This window comes from Hoplias malabaricus, chromosome 9 (assembly GCF_029633855.1).
Source record: "Hoplias malabaricus isolate fHopMal1 chromosome 9, fHopMal1.hap1, whole genome shotgun sequence".
NCBI lineage: Eukaryota > Metazoa > Chordata > Actinopteri > Characiformes > Erythrinidae > Hoplias > Hoplias malabaricus.
Genome location: NC_089808.1, coordinates 3,786,940 through 3,805,701, shown reverse-complemented (window position 1 = coordinate 3,805,701; position 18,762 = coordinate 3,786,940). Strand labels below are relative to the sequence as shown.

Sequence of the window (18,762 nt, the reverse complement as noted above, 5' to 3'; positions counted from 1 at the left end):
CACACCACACTCCTCACAGACCCATATCGGGACTCAAACCCCCCAACCCTAGGTACCTGTTGCTGTGCTGCCCTTTATTCTAATTAATGAATGATTTAATATAATAGGTATTATAAACTGGTAATACACTATTTGCAAAATACATAGATTCTGCTATACCATTGTTCAAAAAGGCTGCCGACAGGCACAGAGTCCAGATGGCAGTTGACTTAAAGGCTAAGCACCAGCTCTATGACACAGTGGGACATCTGTGCACAAATGGCCCAAAGATCCCAAAATATCCAGAAAATGGACTACATTTGTCCACTTTAAACGGGCACTTTGGAAAGGACCCTCCGCTCACTCCGTTATCTGTAGCTCATTTCACTGGCGCTTTTCCAACAATATGGGCATGTAAGGACACCAACGAAAGGTGTTCAAGAGCCTCTGTAACATGGAGGTAAACAGGGTAAGGACACTCACTTCGCCTGTTTTAGTTGGTGTTAGTTAACGTTAGCTTGACTCGCTAAACTCGGTGTCTCAGATTATACTCGGCTACGTAGCTGCATTACGGAGGTTTATAGTGTCGGATGAATTCGAGTTCGACTTCGATCACATTTACAAGATTAACGGTACCTCTAAATGTGAGTTTAGCTTAGTGCTAGGCTATTGTCATGAATAATGTTGGTTATTTAGCTAGATACTGTCATAACAGTCAGTCATAACGGTGTTTTACCGCGGCGTTGTTCGGCTGTTGTCCACCAGTGACGTCACGGTCGCGTTCGAGAATTTCCGTAGCGAGCTCGGGTTTTTCCGTCAATTCAATAAAATTGTCAGTTTTAAAAAAAAATTTAAATTTTAAAGCTATTTTCATTTTAATTCATACTTATATCTGTCAGTAACTGCAATAATGTGAAATATTCATGGAGGACCATTAAGTGGTGCTTAGCCTTTAATAAATGTCTGACAATAAAATGTTTTTTCTGATTTACTAATCAAAGAGCAGGTAGTAGGTGTGAGCTCTTGACTCATACATTGTGAGGAAGGTTCTCTTCTTCACTGTAGGGTGTTTTGCCAGTTATGGTGCACTTGTTCAGAAAAGGTCCTAGCGAATCAATAGTTATTTTGACTGGTCAATTTTACTCTATGATTAAACATTTCTACTGTGATGAGTGTAGTGCCTTGTGGGATGGCTATGCCCCTGGCCACAGGGCAGGAGGAGACATAGAATAATAACAATTTGTATATCAGTGTCTTTCTAAACAAACACCTCAATCCTATTTGAACGCGTGAGGTATTGGACAGTCGTTCTTTACGGTGCTCTTCATCATCAGTATAGCACAATTTAAGGGAAGGTCTTTTGCAGGATTGGTGTAACATCACGAAAGTTGCAGAAAGGATAAAATCTTTATTGTTGTCTTTTATTGTTTTTGAATAAGGCTGTATGTATAAAATGTCCAAGCTGCACTAGGAGTGAATACCGCCTCCAGTCTGTGCAAGACACGAAAAACACACATTTCAAATAAGCCAGTTAAAGTCCAAGTTTATCAAAAGCATTTAATATTAATAATCATAGTAATGTCACACAAATTCACAAAGTGTTTAAGACATGTGTGGCTCAGTTTGCTTTCTGTGTGAACTCTAAAACAGTGCAGTTTAAATAAACGATCACAAAAAAGAGGATTATATTGCAACAGGAAAAATAGATTTTTTTTCTTTAGAAACAAACAATAACAAAAAAGACAAAGTAGTTCAAAGAGAACTCAGCACCTTCTATCATCAAAATCAACATTTTCGTATGTGAAATAGCTGATTCAATCTTAAGACTAAGAATGAAAAAAGAAAAATACAGTTTATCAATTGAATGAGTGATTAAATTCACACTTAACCTCATTCCAGTAAAATGCCACAGTATTTACAGTTCAATGTAATTTTTGTTAAAACAAAAACATCAACCCAGTCCTCAGTTTTTGGTTTGTGAAAACCCACTGCAGGCAAATTTTGTCAATCAGATATTAATGCCTTGCTTGGCACTGCAACAGTGTTCTCCCATGAACACGAGAATTTCAAGCACCACTAAATGTGTACATACTTTTAAAACAGCTCTTTATTTATTTGCATGTTTTCCCCCCCACATTATGAGGTAATATAACCAACAGAGTGAACTGGGGGTTTTAATGCGCAGCAGTGATACTCATTTGCATTTAATTTTTGCTGCCAAGTCATTAAAAAAAGTGGCGTTTTGCTCTTGTATACAAAAGACGTTTTAGTTACACAAACTACATCTGCTCTGTGTTCTACAGTCTACAGAAATTTGAAGCTATAGTCATTAAAGAATTAATGTTATTTTTATATATTTATATAATAGAGACGATGATAAGTGTAAGGGACTAAGCACCTCTGAATCTCAGCTTAAAAACTTATAGATCAACAAGAAAATAGAAAACCTTGACATCTCTGATAACCCTAAAAAAGGTGTGTGTGCGCACGGGGGGCATTTCAAATCCAATAAATAGAAGAAAAAAGTTAAATAATAATATTTGGGGAGAGAAAGTACAATTGCGAGGAAAAAAAAAATCAGGGAACAACCTGTGTATTAATGAATGAGAGGTAAGTCAATTCACTAAACAAACTGATGAGAAATTGTATGAAGAAAAAAAGACTCAATGCAATATTAGAATGTTTGTCATGAGGATGGTTTTCTATATTTTTAAGGACATAAAATTATGATATAAACAATATTTTCAGACAGCGTATCTAAAAATGAAAGTCTTTTAAACCCGTATGTTTTGAACCATACAAACAAATGTAATTTTTTTTATTCTTAATGCCTTAGAAAAATGTTTATATATCTATTATTAGTATTATTCATTTATCTTTTCACTAAATACAAGTCACAAGGCCAATGTGGTATATATCTAGGCTGTTCTACTTTTGAAAATAAATTAAGAGGGAAAAAAAAACAGCACCCACAAAAAATACAAACGGCATTTACACTTTTCAGTATTCAACACAGAAAAAGAACCAAAATAACTCAAACAAAACAATGACAAATACAGAGATGCTATTTTTCTATTCATAAATTATGCTGCCGTTACCGTGACAGCACCGTCTGCGTCCTGTTGTAAGTCCCGCAGGGCCAATCCGAGGTTGGTACGTTTGGCTGCTCAGAGTAAACCAGTCTTATTGGCTGATAGGTATTGTAAACAATGCTGAGTAAACAGGTTTACAATTGGCTGTTGAACAAGCATTAGCAGTAGTAGTACTTTCAAAATGTAATGTCTGAAAAATAAAAGTCTAAAACAACGTGTCCTGGCAAAGCAGGAGTTTTGGTTATGGCTGTTGGGGGAAGGGAGTGTGGAGCTGATTTCACCGAAAGCTGGGGGCTGAGGCCTACAAAAAAAAAAAAAACAGATTTTAAACAAGTCAACTGCATATGAATGTAGCCAGAGATACATAGAATGTATGACTCTTAAAAGGATTAGATGAGGGCACAGTGTGTATATATGTGTGTTTCCGCACCAGGCTAAAGGAGTCGTACGTGTTCATCAGGTCCTCCATGCGGTATTGTTCAAGCACCACTACGTTTGAGAGGTTGGGGCTGCGCTGCCTGGCACAGTCTTCACAATGAACCACGTACATCTTTTTACTGCCGTTTTCACTCGTCACAAAGAGCAGGTTAAACACCTCCACCTTCACAAAGAGACATACACACAAGTTAAACATGGACACTCAAGGTAGTCCGTGCATTTATATCATGTGCCATTTTACTGGATTACTCACATCACACTCGTTGCAGTAGTAGGCTGGCTCATCCTTTACTCTACTCTGGTAAGAAATTTTCTTTCCTGCAGTTACCAGCTGGTCTCTCAGGATTTGAATGTGCTTCAGGGACTGCAGGAGACAGTGTCTTGTAGAAGGTAAGAAAAATTATTATTTTTATTTTACAAATTTAAACATCACAACAGAAAAGTCGTAGCTCCCACTGAGAGCTGAATATTTCTTGTGGTAGCTGTAAAACACTTACTTGATCATTTTGTAAGTATCTGGGTCAGTGATTTTGACTGTTCGGGCCACATTCCAGGACACATGGATCATGGGCACGATGGACTTAACTTTCTTCACCTCGTTCCATTCAAACCTCTCCAAAGCTAATTGGTACTGGTATCCTTTAAAGTACAGACACGGTCACACATTTACAAATAGTGCAAAGATGTCAAGGCATTAAAGGTGAACAGATTTAAAACCATGTAGAAGTCTAGATGAAAACTAATGCTAAAATAAATCCAAATCGAGTTAAATATATAAAGGAATAATATAATCACTCTAGCATTGTCTTAGCTACTGGGGGGGGGTACTCTTACCATTAAGTGGGCCCACGTTCCAAGCAATGTTATTGCACCAGCCCACAGCCTGAACCCAGTGCACTGTCCCTGCATTGATCCACACCAAGTCTCCAGGTCTCTGGATAAATCGGTAAACAGGGATATTGGCACGGTAGAGGTCTTCCAACACTGGCCACCATGATCCAGTCAAATAATCCACACCGTGTCTGAAATATCAGAGGAAAGGGGACAAGTGTAAGCTGCAATCCAACCAACAGAACCAAAACACAGTGTGAGTCCTTCCATTTCAATTAACAGACAAACTATGATTAAATGCACAGTTGGTGTATACTACACTCATGTACATCCTTTCATTTATTCACTAAATATTTGACCAAATGTCCCAGTGAGATGAAAATATGATACCAGTGTAGGTATACAGTAGAAGAGATATTGGGAATTAACTTAAAAAAAGAAACATCTGTAAATTGTCTGATGTTTTCAAAGCCTCCAGTATCACAGCTTAAAGATATGATCAGGCATAGCGTGCGATTTTCTAATTATTTTTATTAAGCATGTTTACTTACTTCTCGCACAAATCGCTGATCTCCTGCCAGTAGTTGTCATGTACAGCAAACCACTCACAGTCTCCAGGACCAATGTTAATGTTCACAGAGCAGAAATTATTATTCTCCTGGTGGCCTGCAAGCAGAAAAATGCACATATGTTTTTAAAAATCACACACGTGTGTTTATATATATGCTTTATATTCAGAGTCCATCATCGACTATAGCGCGCACACACACCTGGTGTGCGACTTCCAGGGACCTTCATGTAGAGCTGTACAGAGTTCATGCCCAAGATGGTGTGGCCTACATGACTGAGCATGTTACTACTGGAGGACACACGCATGAATGCAGGCAGCTTCTGCAGCTCCTGCAGCTGAGGCTTCCACCTGAAAACAGAAATAAAAGTGAGGCTATTTATATCAAGTTTTTTTTTGAGTGCACCAGACCAGATTGCACAGTAAGTCAGCAAGCTAAAAATGGCATGGAATCTTCCAGAACAAGAGGAACGTGATACATTCACTCTATATACCTAAATAAATTATTTAGAACATCTGTTTTTCTTACCTCTTTGGATCTGAGAGGTCGATGTTGGTTCCAAATTTGATGATTTTCCCCACGGACTTTTGTTCTTGGCTAACAAGAGGAAAAGCACCACAAAAGAGGCATGTCAAAGAAGCATTAAATAAAACTGAATAGACAAGTCAATTTATTTGAGCCTTAAAAAATCAGGTTGCATGAGTTTTTAAATCCATTTTGTGTGCTGATATTAACCTAAAATACCTGGAGCCTGAAGCTGCAGTGTTACTGTTTGTGCTGTCTGAATTAGTGACAGGCTTCTTTTCATCTTCGTCGTCATCATCATCCTCGTCCGTGTCCTTTTCCTCCTGCAAAAACAGCCAAACTAATTTCAACCTCTGTATTTGATTCAGCGTTTATTTCCATGTACTGCAAAGTAGGATTAATAATTATTGGTAAATGTTAGTCGTACCTGGAGGCTCTCCTGGAAGCTGGAGGCTTGATACTGTGCATACTTGGCTATGGTGGTGTGTGATCGGCTGCTCTCACAGGGCCAGACTTGCCCTGTTCCGCTGGGGTCCCAGTTCTCATCGGCAGGCTGCTGCACCTGAGTCCTCACCTCCACGGCTTGTTCTGCATTTGCCTCCACCAGAGATTTAGTAGAGAACAGACCCAAATCTGTATAAAAAGCAGACAAAGATGTAGTCACAACACAGCACAAAATTATTTTTTGTGTTGCATGTCTTGCTCATTGATGTCTCTTGTGTAGAAAAAAATGCCCTACATTTCTCTCTCAATTTTACCCATGAGTTATGAATATATAATTAAAAATTTAAGATTGATCCCACAATTCCTTTGACAAATCACAGAGACGCAAGGTTTTAGTTTCCTACAATTTACACACGACCACCAGAGCATTAAATGCGTCTCCTATTGGAGCAATATTCCTATTGTTTGGAATACACTCAGATTACTTTGCCTTTCAACAAAATTTGGGATGGCCCATACGATATCATGTCTTTGGAAGCTTCTGATAGTTTTATTGGCAACATCTGAGTTAATTAGGCACACCTGAAACACACTGCTTCTTTGTATAACATCATGGTAAAGTCTAGAGAAATCAGGCAGAGAACTGTGGACTTGCACAAGTCTGGTTCATCGTTGGGTGCAATTTCCAGATGCATGAAGGTGACTCGTTCATCTGTATAAACAATTATACGCAAGTGCAAACAAGATGGGAATGTTCCTATCGTACCCACTCAGGAAGGTGATGGGTTCTGTGTCCCAGAGATGAATGTGCTTTGGTCCAAAATGTCCATATCAACCCAAGAACAAAAGCAAAAGACCTTGTGAAGTTGCTGGCTAAAGCGTGTCTTTATCCACATGAGCTTAAAGGCCACTCTGCCAGGAAGAAGCCAGATTAATGTTCGCAAATGTACACAGGGACAAAGACCTTAATTTTTGGAGACACGTCCTGTGGTCTGACGAAACTAAAATGGAACTGTCTGGTCATAATGACCACCGTTACGTTTGGAGGAAAAAGGGAGAAGTTTGCAAGAATGAGAACACCATCCCAACTATGAAACACGGGGGGTGGCAGCATCATGTTGTGGGGTTGTTTTGCTGCAGGTGGGACTGGTACACTTCACAAAATAGATGGCATCATGAGGAAAGAAAATTATGTGGCAATACTGGAGCAACATCTCAAGACATCAGCCAGGAAGTTAAGGCTTGGGCGCAATGGGTCTTCCAAATGGACAATGACCCAAAGCATACCGCCAAACTGACTTTGTTCTCCTTAAGCCACTTTGTAGCCAATGTCTTGGAGTGGCCATCACAAGGCACTGATATCAATCATACGGGCAAAGCTGAAAAGGCAGGTGGGAGCAAAGCAGCCTACAAACACAGCTCAGTTACACCAATTCTGTCAGGAGGAATGGGCCCGAATTCCTACCAACTATTGTGAGAAGCTTGTGGAAAGATATCCAAAATGTCTGACCCAAATCATACAGTTTAAGGGCAATGGTACCAAATACTAATGAAATGTATGTAAACTTAATTTCAATGACCTATACGCCTTCAGCAATCCTTCCTGTCCAGTAAACAGGATGATTCTATGATACTCACTCAGTCTGAGGGAGCCTGCGAGTCCTCTGATGACTGTAATGGGGTTCTTGGAGTCTGTGCAGAATTGAAGGAGCACAGGGGAGAAGGCATCTCTTTTGCTCTCCAGCTGAAATGGGAAAGGATAGAGAGGCATTAAAACCAACTGAACCTTCAGACCCTATATGTGTTTTCTTTTAAATATTATAAGGAAAATTGAGGCGTACACACATGCTGTAAACAACAAAATCAGAAAATGCAAGACAGTCAGACAGACCATATATATCTGTAGATACGCGTGTTTAGCACACTCACATAGATGCTGGGTGTGGGAGGGTTGAGTTTCTCCCGTGGAAGGGGATAATCCATGGGCAAAGCCGGCTTCACAGAGAAGGCAGGAAGGAGATAAGACTCCTTAAACTTTCCTCTTACACGAGCTGCCCTAAAATATTAAGAAACCCAACAACAATCTGTTTTAGAGAGAGCATCAGCAATACAAGAATACACACCATGTACAAGTCCTTTCTCTCAGCACCGATAGCATAAATTTAGCACAATTGACAAAGCACCATTTTTTTGCTTTAAGTAATTAGTGGAGGAAAACAAAATAAAATGTGGCCGATTTTAAATCTCATTTATCACTCACTTGCAAGCTCTGATAATGTCACTGGCTGTGTTCTTGATGCTGATCTCCTCCAGTGGAATCCGCTTCTCCTCTACCTCAGAGGCAATAAAAGTCTCTCTGTCGCCACTCTCCACTTTTATCAGTCGGATTTTCAGCTCTTTGGGTGGCCCATCAGTCAAAGCCCTCAGCTTCTGAAAGTCTGCTGAACCAAGCGCAGGTGAAGAATGATCGGATAAAGAACTTTTAGTTTTCTCCTTGTGCCAAGATGCCCACTCCTCCTTGTCGCTTCCTTCTTCTTTCCTCTTCTTTTTATCTACATCTCGTTCTCTATCTTTCTCCCAGACATCCTTAGTATGAAAATCTCCATGGCCTCTCTTCTCTTTGTGTAATTTGCCCTCTTTGTGCCGCCGACTGGAGCTTGATGACGAGGAAGAGGAAGAGGAAGAAGAGAGAGACATTTCCTCTCTTCTTTCTCTGTGTTTTTTCTTTCTCTCTTTCCTCTCTTCGTGTTTTTTGCTACTGCTGCTGTGTTTGTGTTTCCTCTCTGGGTCACGGTCTCTTTCTCTCTCACGGTTCCGCTCCTTTTCTTTCACGGATTTGTGCACCTCAGGTTGGTTTTGTTTGGATAATGCTTCTGAGGGAAGTTTGTGCCGGTTCAACAACACCTCACAACTGCGACCCAACTCTGAAAGGGATGATTCAGAAATAGTTATGAGCTTGGGCCTCCTCTCCACTTCACCAGTGCTTTCTTTTTCTGCGAGTTCCTTCTGTGTCCCTTCCTCACATTCGTGTTCAGAAACATCGGACTGGGTCAACGTAATCTCACCCTTTCTCTCTGTGGTGAATCCTGATGGTGAATGAGGATGGATCTCTTTTGAGGTAGCATGTGTTAAGGCTTGGGATGGATTTGTAAAGCCTGGGTGGTTGCTTGAACCTGATGTAGGAGAAGTGCTTTGCTGTCTACAAATATCTGGGCCCAGTGAAAGTGAGGAAGAGTACTTCACTCCAATCAGGGCAGAAGGGGGTGGGCGACCAAATGGCCCCCCACGGTAGGCATACTTCTGACTCTCCAGCACAGTGGCTAAGTTTTTAAACATGCTGACTCCTGTCTGATGTAGATGTGGCCTCATAGGAGGAGGGGAAGAGGAAGGTGTATTATCCTCTTGCTCTGCCTCATCCTCATCGTCCTCGCACTCACTCTTCTCTGCTTCTGGAAGTCCATATAGTTTAGCCAAATCGCTATGGCGGTAATCGGTTCCTGTGATGTTAACACCACTATCTCGATGTTGAATATTGACTGCATTGTTAGGTTTCGGGATGATTTTAAGTGTCTCCTCTTCTTCCTCAACTGAAGAGGTACGGCTGCAAGGGGACGCCAAAGAACCCTGTCGACTCAGGACAGGTGGGCTAGCATGAGTGTCTGCCCGATAATCCTCAGTTGATGGCTGTTTCAGGGCAGGCATAAGGTCAGGGGCACGCAAGTAACTTTTTACGGGGGCCACAGTGACAGAATAAGGTGGCTCTGAGACTGTTTGTTCACCACTTTGACCAGAATACAGCTCCTCTTCTTTCTTAATGGACTCATCCAACATCTTCATGATGTTCGCCAAACCATCAGGAAAAAGCTCTGCTTGTTCTTCTTCAAACTGGGCACTGTCCGAATCCCCACTGCAGCTACTTGCACTGCTGCTAAGGCTACCTAGCCCACCACTGGGTAGATTCTTGTGGAGACTGTTTGTTGTTGGGCAAGAAGGTAGAATCTCCTTGGGGAAGGCCTGGTGGAGTTTTGGAGGTTCTCGTAATGTTGGTGGGTTGGGAAGAGCGTCCACAGCCCTGACCTCATGAGAGCTCTTTTGCATGGGAGAGTCTTTGGATAGACAAGATCCTGACTGTATATTTTGGTTACTTGAAGAATCTGTTGGGGCAGGTTTGGAGGGGTATATAGGTGTGGGAATCCCTGAGGCATTCTGGGAAGAGGGACTGAGTGACGCTCTGCTGTTCCACTGCTCTCTCTGCCTTTGCTTTTCACGGGCATAGTCTGTTTGAGGTGTGAGGGGAGGTGGCCGAGACCTTTCTAGGGTTGTTGTGCCAGGCACCATTGGACGAGTGGGAAGGCCACCCCGACTCAGCCATGGAGGTGAAGTCTGGCTGGGTGGTGAGACTGAGGAAGGTGGCATTGCAGGAGACAGACGTGGAGGAGGTGGATCAGTTGCACTATTTGACAGTAGGCGTTCCAAACTCTCAATTGCAGACTCCTCATGTACTTTCATTCCTACTTCTTCTCTCGCATTTTGTTTCCTCTGCTCCTCCTGTTCTCTTCTTTTCTCTTCAGTTTGCATGTGGTCTTGCAGCTCTGCATCAAGCTTTTTCAGAGCATCCTCAATAGACTCTGGGGTGGAAATTGCAGGTTGCTGGCATGGTCTTTGATAGGCCTCGGCATGAGGCACCTGAGACACTGCTGGGGCTGCATGGTGACGCATCTTGGGGCACAAAGGATCCAACTGTTGCCGAGAAGCTGTGTTCACAGTGTTGGGTGCTGCAGGCTGTGGGTGGTGGAGGGATGAACTGGCAATCTGCGAGAGGTTATTTGAGGCCCTGCTGGTGATGACACTATTTCCTGATCTCTGAAACCCTGAGCTGAGAGAAGAAGGAACCAAGGAGTCTACTGGAATATAGTTAGGTCTGCCCTGACCTTGATGGGGTAAAGGGTGTGGCTGCAGCTGGGTTTTGGCTTCCTGATGGTGGTGGTGGGGATGAGTTACTGTGCCAGATTGGGTTCCCTGATAGACCTTGTGTATATGAGCTTGTGCCGATGGAGCCTGGTTGTTTTTTAAGAGTTGCACTGAAGAGGCTCTCCAGCTGTTTACGGTGCTTGTTGCAGAAGAATTAGTTGAAGACACCGAACTCAGGGTAGGGACAGTTTCCACACTACTATAAAGACTTAGGGAACATGTTGGACTTGAAGGCTCCAGGGAGGGCTTATTGGGGGTGATAACTGGGGCCCGGGGCAGAGCCTCAGAGGGACTTAAGCGCTGTGGAGTGCTTTCATCTTGATTTTTCACAGTCCCATTCTGCTGTAGCTGTAGAGAAGGGGCGACCTGAGGCTCCACCCGTGGGTGGTAAGGACCTGAATCCTAGAAAGAAACACAAAGATTCAGATCACAAACATCATGAACTCCATGCCACACTTTATGACTTTCATAATAGCAAAATAAATTTCTTCAAAAAGATTAGGACTGTAAATGGAAACAGTACAAATACAATTATTTGTTAATTGAAACAATATTTTGCATCTGATGCCAGCATCACCTCACAAAGCTGGATGGGAACAAAAGACTAACCCCGCAAAAATTTAGTTAGTTTAACTGGCAAGCGGTTAGTGACATGGGTCAGCCTCAGAGAGGCTTTTGAAATGTTGTCGTTGTAATATTTTCAGGTAAGTGTGTGGTGTAAATGATTTGCAGATTTTGTACATTGACCCAACTTTTCTGGAAATATATATTTGTTGATAGAGATATGCTGGATTTGTTATTCTATTTTTTAAAGTGTACTCACTGGGACATGATGGCCGTGCTTATTCTGGTTCTTCCAGGGCTTCTGAGTTTTGCATTGAGGTGCTGTGGCCTGGGTCCTGCTGCTGGAAGTGGGGCTGGTGGTGTGAACCAGCCCTGGATGAGGCTGGAAGTTGGGGAGGCTGTAAGGCACGGTGGCATGGTGTGCTGGTGTGGGTGCAGGGCGATCCCTGTCAGACTGGGTCGATAAAGGTTGTGGAGAGGGTGCCTGGCTGACAGTGGCGCTCACCACAGAGTCATGCACTTTGTGGGAAGAAATGCCCTGTTGCTCCCCCTGAGCAGCTGGTTTATTTTTGTTCTGGTAAGGGTATGTTGGGCGATTAAGGTGAGCATTATGAGAAGTGGATCCCAGAGACTGTGGTGACTGAGAGGGCTTGTTGCGCTGGGCTGGAGGACCTCTGCCTTGTCTATAGCCCGCTGGGGCGGACATGTCAGGTGAAGAAGTGGGCGACGGCTTGGAGGACCGGGACTGTTTGCAACCGAATTCACCGACTCCGGGTTTGCGCCCATCCTGTAAACAAACAATGAGTTGAAAGAGACATATATTATTAACACATTTATGTACAAGCTAAAATGCTGGTGTGATACATATGGCATTTCATTTATTGATTCTTCTAAGTTCTTAATGTTTACAGACCTGAAACTCAATGGGTTCTGCTTTGCGTTCAGTTTGGTTCCAAGAGGTGTTACCCTTGTGCACAGGGTTCCAGAAGCCCTGTTTGGGTGGGGGATATGGGGACTGAGGTGGCAGTGAGGACAGGGGAGCTCCAATTGGTCCAGAAAACTGATAAGCACCTGTCATATGCTGCAAAACCAAATGGCACTTGATCAAAAGAAATGGTAAAGTTCTGAAAGAAGGGTTTAAAAATTGTAGTCTTTGATTGAAAATATAACAATCTTTCTCACTGTGTTCTTCTTTAACCTATAAATGTGAAACTATTTACCTGATCAGATTCCGAGCTCCTCTTCCTCTTGTTTGGGCTTGGGGTATCCTCAGTGGGCCTGTTTAGAATATGAGGGGTGTGCTGGATGACAGATTGCTCTCCCAAAGTCGGTGCTGGCCGCTTTAACTGACTAGTATGAGAATAAGGGTCCCTGGGTGGTGGCTGCTGTTGTTGCTGTGACTGTGTCCATACATCTGGGAGAAGGGGCATAGGTCTGGAGCTGTGGTGTCCAGGAATGGGACCATACTGAGAGAAATAGACAAAGATCCATATTTAAACATATATTTAGCTGCCAAGCTACAAAGTAAAATAAAATAAAATAAAACAATTGCTTCACTGTTATATTGATCAATTCTCTAGGTTTGCAGAACACTACAAGTTTTGCTTACCTTCAGCAGTTGGCTGGCTCGGGCAGTGAGGTGTGTTGGTGGTGCAGCATCATATCCGTTGTGTAAACGGGCATGGTGATCACTGGGCAACTGATCATAATGCTGACCGATTGGTTCCCATGTCCTGGGAGGGGCTGCGTTGGTGCGCAGATCTCTGTGTAAACCTGGAAACAGGTCCAGTTTATCCCCTCCACGTGCCAGTGGCCTAAATAAATAGGAAAGCATACAAAGGCATAAGAAACAATTGGCGTTGTAAAATATCATTTATGTGACACTGTGTATTCACACACTCACCCACTGCTGAAGAATTTACTCGGATGGTTAACACCTGTCATGGGACTAGGTGGGAGATGGTGGAGGAACTGGGGTTGGCCACCACCAGGTGAGCACCTGTCAGGTGAAAAACACACGTTTGCCACAAAAATTACCAAATGATTCACAATCTCGTGTTTCTTCTTTTCCTTGTAGCTGTTACAGACGTATGAAGAAAAAATTAAAATGTATGGTTGAATCATTTTAAAAAAGGAGGGGACTATGAGTTGATGGATATACCTGGAGGGAGGAGGCCAGGCGCGACTGCCCACGGGAGCCCATGGTGCACGGTTGAGTCCGTCTAGAGGGAAAGGGTCCCGTGTGCTGCGCACGCCAAATTGCTCTGCTGTGTGATGCATTCAGCCTGTGTAAAGCGTAGCCATAATTAATTCAACAGGTTTGCTTTGTTTTTTTAATACAATCTTAATACAAATATATTGTGTCATACCTTTTGTGATCAGAGTTTGATTAAATCAACCAGACAATTCCCAACTAAAGTAATTATTTGTTTAAAAGGTACTATGCATGTATTGGCCTCTAAGTTGATTCTGCACTTACTTACCACACTAGCTATGTGCGTGAAGCCCTCCACTGCAGCAGAGAGAAGGCCACACACCAACAATGAGAGAACTTGTTTACTGCTGCTCCTGATAACTGCAGAAGGACACACACACAAACAGATCTTCATTGGAAAACGTTTAAAGACTTCACAGACATCTTATGACCATCTTAGATATTTCAATGAATGCGTCGATCACAAGATTAAAACATGGATGATTTCTGAACACGCCATTTTTATAATTATTAACCAATTAGTGTAACATATACGTGTAGCAACTGATGCACATTCATTAAGTTTAACGTCACACAGATGCAGAATTTATTTGTTGTGATGCCACTTATGATTTCTTATGTCCGTGTTGTGCTGTCAGAATGGAAAAATACAATATTCTTTCACAAAGAGGTGAAACAACAAAGGATCAGGAGAAACCAACATGCCGCATCAGATTCACATTACATTATAAAATAAATAGTCGAAAAACATTTATAAATCAAGCAATGGTCCAAATCTTTAAATGTTTATCAACAATTTGTATATTTTGCACACTTAAATAGAACAACAAACAAAGAAACGCTCAGCTGTGTTCAGCCTGTAGGGGGCAGCAAAGGCAATGTGTGTGTGTAGAAGTGTGTGAGCAGAGCACAGATGGGCTTATGGGAGTTCACCTATAGGATGAGTGCACTGAGGTCATTATAACCCTTCCTGGGGCCTCCTGGCAGAGAGAGAGAAAAAGAGGGGGGAGGGAGAGGCAAAGGGAGCTTCTGGAGCCAGGCCAGCGGTGTAGTGTGTACTGTGTTTGTGAGATTGTGTGTGCATAAGCTTATGCCCTTCTGCTGAGCTTTTGAGTGTATACTGTGCTTCTGGTCCTGTGTGTGTTTATGTGCATAACAAGAAAGACACCAAGGCTAATCTCATTAAGCCAGGCGTATTGGGGAGAAAGAGAGCGATCGAGATTGAGAGGCTGAGACAGATCGAGCGAGAGGGAGAGAAACATGGGACGTAGAGGCAGAAGACGTAAAAACAACAGAAGGCCTGAAAAGGAGATTTTAAAAAGTGAGCCTAAAATTACAGCATTGTGCAGGGAGCAAGGCCAAGTGACAGGACCGGCTGTGTTTGAATATAACACCCACACCTACCTACATGGCAAGGCATACTGTGAATAAATTATCTGTGTTGTTTATCTGCATATTCTTGAGCTGATAGCTGTTTTTAAACAAAAGTTACAATATATTTATGGTTCATTTGGACAACACCTTATACTATGCTTTTCTATGTATACTATTGTCCATACTTAAAGGGGATGTCTACGATTGTGGGGAAATGCTGTGCTCTGGTTTGTTTACGTTTTAAAGCTCTGTATTTTTTTAAACTTTTTTTAATTGGTGAGTATATGCAGAAGCTCCACATCTTTGAGGTGGAATGAGGTGTGAAAGGCGTTTGAAATAAGTTTTTACGCAGTGTTTGGTTTACCACAGTTACTCATTTGTAACTCAAGTTGTTTCGTTTTGTAGCACTTTTGCTAACGCAGCTAGCTATCTCTCAAATTTGGAGGCGTTCCGCCTTAAGTCAATTACCCACCTATGGAGCAGGAATATAGCAATATCATCATCTCTGCTCATGCTTTTCAATGTGTGGTGTTCTGTCCATTGTCTAAAACCTGAAGCCTTTGCTCTGCCATGGTAAGAGAGAGATGGAGAGAAAGCCTAGCGTACCGTGCCGAGACGCTTCATTTTTTAGCTGTTTAATGACACTGGGTTTTCGTAAACAAAGCAAAATTAACTAAACTTATACAGAAGGAAGAGAATCATTGGTTGGTATAAGTCTATCAGGGAAAAAAAGGGAATAATCATTGCCAACAAAACATTTACATTCAACATTTGCTTGCATTGATGTATGCTAAGCTAAGCTAGCTGTGATATACTCACATTCCGAACTATGTAAATATAGCTATGACATACACAGGCAGTAGTGTGTGAATGAGACATAGTTGCTCACCAGTGCCAGTCTGATTGTGTGTGTGGTGAATATTTTGAACCTACAGTGCCAACACTGCCTCTCATTCTCTCCTGCTTTGTGTGTGTGTGTGTCATGCTATTATAAGCCCAGAGGCTATTTCAGGAGGTCTTGATCTAGAAATGTATAATAAAAACACTAATTATTTAACTATTAGCTGAACATCTCGACTATGCTCCCATCAATGTCTACAACTTTCAGCTTCAATTATGGCAGCTGATCATATGTACAAACCAGACAAACCTTGCTCACTGTGGAAAAGAAGAAAATAATATTTCAAATGTTTCAGCATCATACCATGATTTATTTAAAAATTGTAGGAGCCTAGGCATGTTAGGATCTTGGTGAGCAAACATCATGCAGCTCAAGTAACTAAATGGAGGTCCACAGAAGGTGAGCTGTGAGTGTTTCGTGATAGTTTAAGTCATCAAAAATCTAACCTAATCTCAGTAGACGCAGACCATCTGGTGATACCAGCAGAAGAAAACTAAATGCAGCCCTTAGTTGGAAGCAGTATATTCAAGCGAGGCACCTTCATCAAGTGTGCTATCATGTTTGTGTTGATTCATAGACTGTTCTGTGACAATTCTCTCGACAGAATTTTGGAAGGCTTGGTGGTGGTTTGCGCAGCGGTTAGTTTTGCTGTTACACAGGTTTCCTCCGGGTGACCGTTTGTGAGGAGTGTGGTGTGTTCTCCCTGTGTCTGTGTGGGTTTTCCTCCGGGTGACCGTCTGTGAGGAGTGTGGTGTGTTTTCCCTGTGTCTGCGTGGGTGTCCTCCGGGTGACTGTCTGTAAGGAGCGTGGTGTGTTCCCCCTGTGTCTGCATGGGTTTCCTCCGGGTGACCGTTTGTGAAGAGTGTGGTGTGTTCCCCCTGTGTCTGCATGGGTTTCCTCCGGGTGACTGTCTGTGAGGAGTGTGGCGTGTTCTCCCTGTGTCTGCGTGGGTTTCCTCCGGGTGACTGTCTGTGAGGAGTGTGGTGTGTTCTCCCTGTGTCTGCGTGGGTTTCCTCCGGGTGCTCCGGTTTCCTCCCACAGTCCAAAAACACACGTTGGTAGGTGGATTGGTGACTCAAAACTGTCCGTAGGTGTGAGTGTGTGAGTGAATGTGAGTGTGTGTGTTGCCCTGTGAAGGACTGGCGCCCCCTCCAGGGTGTATTCCTGCCTTGCACCCAATGATTCCAGATAGGCATTGGACTCACTGCGACCCTGAATTGGATAAGGGTTACAGACAATGAATGAATGTTTGTGGTTTCTTTTTACTTTGTTTTGATTTTTTTTTTTTTGGACAAAAAATTTTCACTGACATTTGTAAAGGAAGCACTGAAAACGTGCATTATAGGAACATGATTTTTATCTGTATCAGTACGTAAACTGAAGACTGAAGATTATTTGGTGGTGAAAAATTTGTCTTAAGGAAAGCTAAAGCATAAAATTGAGTTAGCGTGTTCTTGCAAAATAACATTACGGCTAAAATGCTTCCCAACCAACCAGAGTGTATGACTGGACTGGAACTAGCCATTGTATACACACACAGAGAGAGATGCACTATGAAGTTATTTCACTTTGTGCATTACAGCTCTAACGGTCTAATGGCACAATGATGAGAGGGATTGTGGGAGATGTTTGAATAAACAGCACCATCCTCTCATAGGAAGGGCTCAGAGTAAAGCTAACAATCACACGAGAAACGTTTGTGGCAGGAAAAACAGACAAGGTTTTGTATGTGTGTGTGGTGTGTGTGTTTTGCAGACAACATTTCTGAGGATCCAGCGTAAGTGCTGAGTTTTCCATAAGTGCTGAGCTCTATGAGCAAGTTTCTGTGTTTTTGGTGTAGGCAAAGAATGGCACAGAAAGTGTGTGTGTGTGTGTGTGTGGGGGGGGGGTTTCTAGGTTAACTCTGTGTGTGCATTCTGCTGTGTGTCTAATTTAAGTGAAACACAGATAGACCTGCACAAGACAGCTGGAGGAAATGAGTGACTGCAGTCACATTTAGTCAGAGTGTATTAATAGAATGCAAGTGGCTTACTCACCCCTGAAACTAGTCCACAGTCTGCTTACATATAGTCTAGTCAGCTTCTGTACTTCAGACTGAGCAACAACAACAACAACTCAAATAGCAGTGTACTACCACGCAATAATGTCAACCCTAGATTATAATAGAACTCCAAAAATATTCTAAAACTTTAGTTACTACATGCCTTTAAATCATACTCATTTGTCGTGGCATTTGATCAACTTCAGATTATAACAGATGGTCAAAAGCTAAAATACGTCATTTACTGCCTTGCTTCATATGACTGTAATTCTCTACGTCTTTGTCTACTGGAAAACAAAGTATAAATCAAGATTTAAACAGACAACACCATAGGTGAACCGCCATTTTTGCGCCATGTGCACATCTGTGTAGTGCCATAATCTCGGGGAACCCCCCATGATTCAGACAGAGACTACAGGGCTTACCCCACATGTCGGACTCCGCCTCCAAAGCACTTTCATGTTGTTTACGGTCAGGTGATCGGGGGCGACCACTTAGAGTGACAACGTTGGGAATTTCTGAAAGTGTTGCGTCACTTGTTCTTGAGACTTCTGTGTTGTTACAGCAAAAACAGGATGTGAAGTAAATAGGTTGGGTTTTTCATGGTTGTACCAAATCGGGGAATGTACGACTAAGAGAGAACTTAGCCAGAACGGGGAATGTACAACCAAAAGAACTTAGCCAGAACTGAGAATGGAAATAATCCACGGGGGTGGAAATAGCAATAGAAAGTTTAAGAGAAGTGTTTTTCACTGTGGCTGGCGATGCGGTTACTGGATTTACAATTTACAGGATAAATGGTGTGAACAAGCAGCTCA

The 18,762-nt window shown here is 42.4% G+C and overlaps 1 protein-coding gene across 4 annotated transcripts in view; it reads right to left on the bottom strand.

Annotated features, from left to right (window-relative positions):
* Positions 1 to 1,422: 1,422 nt before the first annotated feature.
* Positions 1,423 to 18,762, bottom strand: part of kdm6ba (lysine (K)-specific demethylase 6B, a) — a 96,777-nt gene continuing 79,437 nt past the window's right edge. For all 4 annotated transcript variants that reach the window (XM_066680440.1, XM_066680441.1, XM_066680442.1 and 1 more), the window contains 20 exons: positions 13,897 to 13,988; positions 13,575 to 13,698; positions 13,317 to 13,412; positions 13,023 to 13,227; positions 12,634 to 12,879; positions 12,327 to 12,494; positions 11,673 to 12,200; positions 8,139 to 11,251; positions 7,808 to 7,934; positions 7,517 to 7,622; positions 5,862 to 6,067; positions 5,654 to 5,757; positions 5,438 to 5,506; positions 5,111 to 5,259; positions 4,892 to 5,006; positions 4,344 to 4,531; positions 4,007 to 4,148; positions 3,763 to 3,889; positions 3,502 to 3,672; positions 1,423 to 3,372 (listed from right to left, as the gene is read on the bottom strand). In XM_066680440.1, coding sequence (XP_066536537.1) covers positions 3,349 to 3,372; positions 3,502 to 3,672; positions 3,763 to 3,889; positions 4,007 to 4,148; positions 4,344 to 4,531; positions 4,892 to 5,006; positions 5,111 to 5,259; positions 5,438 to 5,506; positions 5,654 to 5,757; positions 5,862 to 6,067; positions 7,517 to 7,622; positions 7,808 to 7,934; positions 8,139 to 11,251; positions 11,673 to 12,200; positions 12,327 to 12,494; positions 12,634 to 12,879; positions 13,023 to 13,227; positions 13,317 to 13,412; positions 13,575 to 13,693 — 6,003 coding nt within the window. In that variant the 5' untranslated portion in view covers positions 13,694 to 13,698; positions 13,897 to 13,988 and the 3' untranslated portion in view covers positions 1,423 to 3,348. The remainder of the gene's footprint in view (positions 3,373 to 3,501; positions 3,673 to 3,762; positions 3,890 to 4,006; positions 4,149 to 4,343; positions 4,532 to 4,891; positions 5,007 to 5,110; positions 5,260 to 5,437; positions 5,507 to 5,653; positions 5,758 to 5,861; positions 6,068 to 7,516; positions 7,623 to 7,807; positions 7,935 to 8,138; positions 11,252 to 11,672; positions 12,201 to 12,326; positions 12,495 to 12,633; positions 12,880 to 13,022; positions 13,228 to 13,316; positions 13,413 to 13,574; positions 13,699 to 13,896; positions 13,989 to 18,762) is intronic.